Raw genomic sequence first — 7,460 nt, forward strand, 5'->3', positions numbered from 1 at the left:
AATCCGTGGTGTTGCACGGATTATCACTAAAGCGCCGAATGAACCTTCTAGGTTTACGTGAAAGCGAAATATTGTGCGAAGGTTCGATCACTTGAGTTGAAGTGATATTGTCTCGACCAAATTTGTGTATATATATATATTGTGAATATATATATATATATATTCATATAGTCAACAAATAAAAATCGTTTTATGCTTACCAAAGATGTAGATAAGTTGGCCTAAGAATATTTTACTGATGTGCGGTTAATTTTGATAATTATTTCTTATTGATGGTGTTACGGTAAACATTTATTCTATATTCCGAAACCATTACAGCAAAGGCCTATTCTTCACTTATTGCAAAATTTCATTTATGCCATATGCAACTTGAAGAAATAAGTTAAGTCAGGTTGCAACGGGAAGAGTTGCGACAATCTAGCTGACCAGCTCAACGATTCTAGTCAAACGATGCGTTAAGCCGGGCACTCAGAGTGTCGTACGACGACCCCAACTCCACTTTCTGTGAGCGCTAGATGACGGGGACGCCGTGTGCTGATTGCCGGTGGCAGTCAGAACGGATTGTCATTAAAACGATCCATTGTGCGCGCACGTCGTGGCCTTTTTGCGTTCTTCACAGAATCGCGTCGGCCGACAACAGTGGGGCGAAGTGACTGCCCGGCTTTGGTATAATTCAGAACGTTAGCTTTAACTTTGTAAAGCAAAGTAGGCCTATACATTTTAAATCTTTCCCATTTTATTCCAGTTTAATGAGCAGCCTGATGTCATTATTTTGGTCGTTGTTTGGCGTATCAGAGCAAACAATATTCACAGGTCATCCTGCCTACTACGCTGCGACAGAGATTGCTGGTATGGGAATGTACTCTCTCTACCATGTGTTTGCCATCGTAATTCTATTCAACCTGTTAATAGCAATGATGAGTAATACTTACACTAACATCGAGGTACGTTTTATTAAGTTTGTACAGTATATTTACATTAATAATGTCATTTAAAGCATAACAATAATACTAATTAGCAAATAACGAACTATAAATCCAAAAGCACATCTGGGAAGAAATAAAGTACGTATATATTATATTTGTAAATTTATGAAACATTTTGCACATGTACGCTGTACATAATTGTACGCTGACTAGGTTTATGGGCCGCCCACAAATGAAGGGGTGTCGGGGGGGGGGGGATTGTCCCTGTCAGAGAGAGCTTCCCTTTACCGAGGAGAAAAATGCAATACGTCGGGGAGGGAAAAAATGTATGGTATTTTTTCACAGTTACACTCTAAAATGGAATAAATATGACTTTCAAGTCCCTAAATTTTCATAGCTTCAAGGGATTCCTCGGACATTTGCCGATTTGTGGAGCCATTGAGCAGGCGATAAATTTTGTCGAAATCGCTTTGATTTTTTTTCTGCATGTGGAACGCGCTATTGTATATAGGTCCTAAGTACTTTTAAAAAAATTAATTTTGATGATAATAATGGTAGTGATAGTTACGATGGTGACGATGATCATCATCATTATAATGGTAAATTATTAAGATATTGATAACGGTTGTAATAATGATACAAGTTCGATAGCAATACGAAAAAAACTTCGTTGATTGTACTTATTATAACGAGACAAAATATTAATGCAGTCGCGTTCGTTATCACGTGCCTTTACTGTTTGACGAATGCACCGGCATAGTGGCGCCAGAGCATGCGGTCTCTTGCTTAGTAGAATTAATTTAATTCTTGCCACTATTCATTGAGCTCGTTCCCTCCACCCTTTACATTGCCTCTCTGTACATTATAATACAAATAAATACAAATTTGACATTGGGCTTATTTGACTGGCTCATTTCGTTGAGTATGAATTTTCGTTGAGTATTATTTTCATTCGACTGGTTCGTTAAATAGACTTCGTTGACAACGAAATTAACGTAAACCAGAGTGCGTTAATCAGCGTTAAGTTATCCACGTGACCAAAAAAACCATGACCGATTGGTGAGTTTATAAACAACATTTGCGTTAATATAACTTAAATTTCATAAAATAAAAATTATAATATTTACCCACACGGAGTAAAAAAATAATTGTAGGCTAACAGAATTCAAAAACTGGATGAAAATATTTTTTTTAACGAAAAACCCATACTACTACAAGTTGAAGCAATCTTGATTACGCAACGTGTATCGCGGTAACTATACAGCCATTTTGTTTTGTCGAGTATTTACAAGTTTTCTATTCGACTGGTCGTCTTCGTTGAGTAGGATTTTATCGCTGCGCAGGTGGGCGTGGTTTAACGAAGAACGACCAGTCGAATACGGCCATTGTAAAACTTATTAACATGAATTACTGCAACCATGGTCAGTAACTATCATAGCAGGTATTGTAGGCCTATGCTGCACTAATAACAATACACAATATAATATAACGATTATTAATATTATTGTCAGTTTTGTTATTATATTGATACTGTAATAGTAGATCTATTATACACAAAAAGGTAAAAAATAATATTCAGATAATAATAATATTCAATTGTTATAATGTAGGCCTTTATAAAATAGGCTTAATGATGATGCCGATGATAAAACGCGTTGTCACTTTGACGGTTGAATACCTACCGCCGTGCTCTATGCTTTACACATTGCTGTCGTTTATGATCAAACCTCGATATAAGCCTACCTACGAGGGATGCATTTAGTTAATGAATAAATGAATAATGTTCACAGTCGACAGCCTGATTGAGTGTTATCATGTTAGCGCCAAATGCCAAATTGTAGCGTGAAGCGTCAACCTGATTATACGCCTGTTATTTTAACATTGCGGTTCAGAGCGATGCTTTCATTTGCTACTCGGAATTTGATAGGAACCAGTATATAATTTACAGAAGATAGAACTAGAAGTAATTGAAACTAAACATAAGAAACAGTAACGCGGACAATTTAACCACGCCTACCCATCTGTGCACTACAAAATCCAACTGAGCGAGTGGTTAGAAATGTCTCAGTTGAAAGTTGGATAAACGTGGAACCTCAAGGAACGGGAAGCGAAATGTGTTGATCATCACTTTAAATATCTAAATATTTCCGCGTTTCATTTATTATGTGTTTGTTTGATGGAAGAGTGTAGTAGTCAGGCCCTATGCCTCTTTAGTAAACAAAACGAGACAGCAGACTTCATTGAGAAGGGTTCAACGGGCAGAGACCAGGGGAAGAGTCGAGGGCAAAGACACTGGAGCACTCATGTAATTTAAGAAAATTGAGATATTTATAACTAATTTCATAATCCATTAAAAATTATGATATAGATATGAATACTTAATAGGCCAATGTTCCAACTAGTTGGGGCTAAGATGTAGAAATCTGCTTGCGTGTGGCAGGGTCCGGTTAGATTAACAATAATAAAATAATTATTTATTAGTCATCATTCAAATTGGAAATCGGAAATTCGGGCTGGGCATCTGAAGACCCGCGGTACCCACAATGAGCGCCACCCAACTTAACTACATGACGAACACATACGGATAACATTGTCCTTATTAACCCGCCGCCTAACTCTCAATATGAGGGCTATTCGAGGAGCCAAGCGTCGAGCGATCATATTCCAATTAAAAGCCAACGCTGGCTGAGTTTGAACCAATCGGGATCTTCTGCACAAGAAGCAGGAACAATACCTCTCGGCCAACCGCTTAGGATTGTGATAGATATAAAGTCCCGGTAGTAGTTATTTGTGAAGAATTCCATAAACCATGGTATAAATATGAAAAAATATGTCGACCCACATCGTGGTTTGGGAGGTCAGTGTATTTAGGGCTTATAATATTGGTATAAAATCTCATAATCCTTAAAAGTAACAATTCAATATTTTTACAACTTTGGTTTTATCGAATTATTGAATCCACAACATTTACTACATATCTGTATGGAGGCTTCGTCATTAAAACCTCAATTGACGGCAGTGAAATTATTATGCCTATTATCATTATCAGACATTAATCTAACGTCACGTTTTATTCATGTTTGGTTATTTAGTACAGATTGCCTATTTTGTATTGCAAAAAAATAAAACAGTTTTATGAAGGTCTGAAAAGTACAGGAACTGTAAACGTATCTGAGGCATTTTAATTTGTTTCCTATGTGCCTCATTATGTAGGGGAGGCGCGGCCATTATTGTATTTATTTATTGGAAAATAATCGTGTATAGAGTATGTCATCAGTCAGATGGGTAAACAAATCTAATAAGAAAATTTTTGGTATGTTGTCCGACAATAATTTAATTTGCGGTAGGAAATATTAATTTCTTGACTTCTGAGGTGTACAACATTGATTAATCTGAATTGAGATTCTGATATTGTTAATAATAATAATACCAAAACTAATATAATAGGCCTATTAATATTAATAATACCCTTCATGTTCGATAACAAAAAGAGATATAGTGGTGATGATGATTGTGGTGGTGGTGGTGACGGGGATGAGTGTGATGATGAAGATGCAAAAGATGACGTAAAGACAATAATGCTGAAATTAATAATTATTAATGGTTTTAGAGTACTGTGTTTAGAAAACATGCTTGTCAAAGTAGTTCAACCTATATGATATGGGTTAGCATGTTGAGGAATTGTTGAATTACTGTAAATTTAAAATTTAACGTACTTAATGCGTCGTAATAATTCATGCGGAAGCATTGGCCTGAAGGTTATGCTCGTCTAATAATTTATCGTAGCGTTATGTTCAATCGCAAGGTGTTAAATAATATTAGGCTACCGTATTAGGCTATATAATATTTTTATCAGCTAAGAAAGGGGAAACCTCTATAATGTAGGTGTATATTAATTATATTTTTTAATTAAGCTAGAACTTACAAATCTTTCATTTTATGTGATTTCTTATTATAATGAATTTAATATCAGATACTTAATGCACAAATACACTATTATATTGGTATAACGTGTAATGACGTCAGTCATGCTAATCATATAGGCCTAGAATTATTGACATGTATTACGTCAGGGATATGTGACGTAATATATGTACATACTGTATGTAACATGTGGGCACCGTCCTGTGTGCATAAAATAAACTCTGTGTTTTTAATACAAGTAAATATTTGAAAAGCTTACGTTATTCAAGTTTGGAATAATAATTTTTAATTCGAAATAAATCGAGAACATAATACGTCTCCTCGCCAACTAAGCGTGCCTAATCCCTTAAATTTTCTGGTAATTGTAAGAAAATTGTGTCCGATTTATAGCTATCAAATGAACAGTTAAATATAATCGCTTTTTCAGATTACTACCGAAAAGGTATTATTAGGGCTTGTGGAGTCACATCTGACGATTAACGACGTATCTGAATAAAATGACTGTAATACCAACTTGTAGGATGTGGAGCTTTCATTGTATGTTTTACAAAAAAAAAAAAAAAAAAAAAAAAAAAAAAAAAATACGTTGACGAAAGGTCAGATAAAGTTTAATATTTTCTAGTATAAATTTAAAACCCTTGACAGTTCCCGATTGAAAGAATTTACGGATAGAAATTAATATAATGCCTCGCGCGAGAACTCATGGCAATACATCTAAACAGACAAACTTAATGATATTTATACTCGTAAGTGTACGTGGAACCGTATCTGTGACCATGATATTTTAACAAGTGTCAATACCCTGTAGGCGGCTGTTAAACGTGTATTGCCTCAACAGAGTTTGTTGAAATGCTTACTTTCACATAGCCTCACCAAATTCCGAACCGAACATGAATAGAATTCCTATAATCAACAATTACGAAGCTTAGTCGCCATTTTGAAGTAAAATAAATCTGCGGATTCCACAAAAGATATGAACATAAACATGTCCATACATTGGGGCGGAGCTACTGAGCATTAAAAGTAAAAACATAGTAAAAAAATATACCGTATTCACCGAGGTGATATGCCTAGTTAATGTGAACGTAACTCATCACTCATCAACGAAAAAATAACTGCCTGTGACATATATGTGTCTTTTACTGATTTATATAAGCTAATTCAGATACCTAAGATAATACTCAGGGAAGACCAATTGTGTCAACGTCATCAATGAAATCCTAAATACTATATTCTTTTAGCTATCGTCAATAACGCTTCCCGTCTTCTGGCATCGCACGAGTCACTATTTCTTTCCACCCGATCCGCAGCGATTAAGTGCACAGACCCAACGTTAACATAGTCCTTAATTTCTGTTTAATGCTTGCAATCCATGTAGTAATTGGCCTCCCTACTGCTTTCCTGACTGAGCTGCTATCGTCGAGCAGGCCTTGCGTGCAGGAGCGTTGATATCAGTCTTAAAATTTGTCCTAGAAAATCTTCTTTGTTTAATGACTCTGCTCCATCTTTCCGTGTCTGCTCTACTGTACTTTAATTTGAATCTTGTCAGGCCAATGTCTGCCTTAGAAATTGTCTTCAAAATATGTAAATTCCTTCATCAAGTGTCTTTGTCAGGGTCCATTGCTTGCTATTGTATAAGAATACACTAGAAACGTATGCATTGAGGAGTCTGATTTTTAGTGATATTTGTGTATTTCTTCATTATATTATTTCTTCATTATATTATTTCTTCATATATATATATATAATATATATATATATATTAATATGATAATATATGTGAACGATATGTTTTAAAGAAAGAAGGTAATAATTATGCCTAGCATGTGCTTTTACGAAACTATGTTGCCAACAGCTTATTAACACATTATCCCGCCCTACGATACATCCGTAGGCCTATGTCCCAGCATATTCCGCTGTCATTTTACGCAGAAATCTTTTTAAAAAAAAAGCTAACATTTGTGTCACACGTATGATAATATCATATATGCATTATTATAAGGCCTACAGTTATTTAAATAGTAACATATTGTGGTTTATTTGCATTAACGAATATTGTTTTAATCTATTATGCAGGAGGATGCAGATATCGAATGGAAATATGCTAGATCGCAGCTTTGGATGGAGTATTTTGACGACAGCATAATTGTTCCGCCACCATTTAATCTTCTACCTAGACCAAGTGTTTGCTTTAAACACATAAAATGCTTTCTCGGGTTCCCATGCTCAGAAACTATGAACAGGGTAATCAGATAATCATTCAATCAAATAATAATAATAATAATAATAATAATAATAATAATAATAATAATAATAATAATAATAATAATAATAATAATAATATGTATGTATATAGGCCTACATATGTATATGTATTTGATATGTGATTTCCTTGTTCTTTGCAATTAATTCTGTAAATGTATTTTTAATGTGTTTTGTATATTTTATCTTCTCCTTAATTGGAGGTTTTTCCGATGAATAAATAAAATAAATAAAAAATAAATAAATAATAATAATTATTATTATTATTATAATACACACACACACACACACACACACACATATATATATAGATATATATACTATATATATATAGATGTATATATAGTT

General features: G+C 34.4%; 1 protein-coding gene across 1 annotated transcript in view; it reads left to right on the forward strand.

Annotated features, from left to right (window-relative positions):
- The window catches only part of LOC117122249 (short transient receptor potential channel 4-like), a 35,498-nt gene extending 28,392 nt beyond the window's left edge, over nt 1–7,106 (forward strand). The window contains exons 8-9 of the mRNA XM_033267782.1: nt 746–944; nt 6,927–7,106. Of these exons, the coding sequence (XP_033123673.1) occupies nt 746–944; nt 6,927–7,106 (379 nt within the window). The remainder of the gene's footprint in view (nt 1–745; nt 945–6,926) is intronic.
- The last annotated feature ends 354 nt before the right edge of the window (nt 7,107–7,460 follow it).

Source organism: Anneissia japonica, unplaced genomic scaffold, assembly GCF_011630105.1.
Source record: "Anneissia japonica isolate Jap-2015-1 unplaced genomic scaffold, ASM1163010v1 scaffold287708_len1499824_cov190, whole genome shotgun sequence".
Classification (NCBI taxonomy): domain Eukaryota; kingdom Metazoa; phylum Echinodermata; class Crinoidea; order Comatulida; family Comatulidae; genus Anneissia; species Anneissia japonica.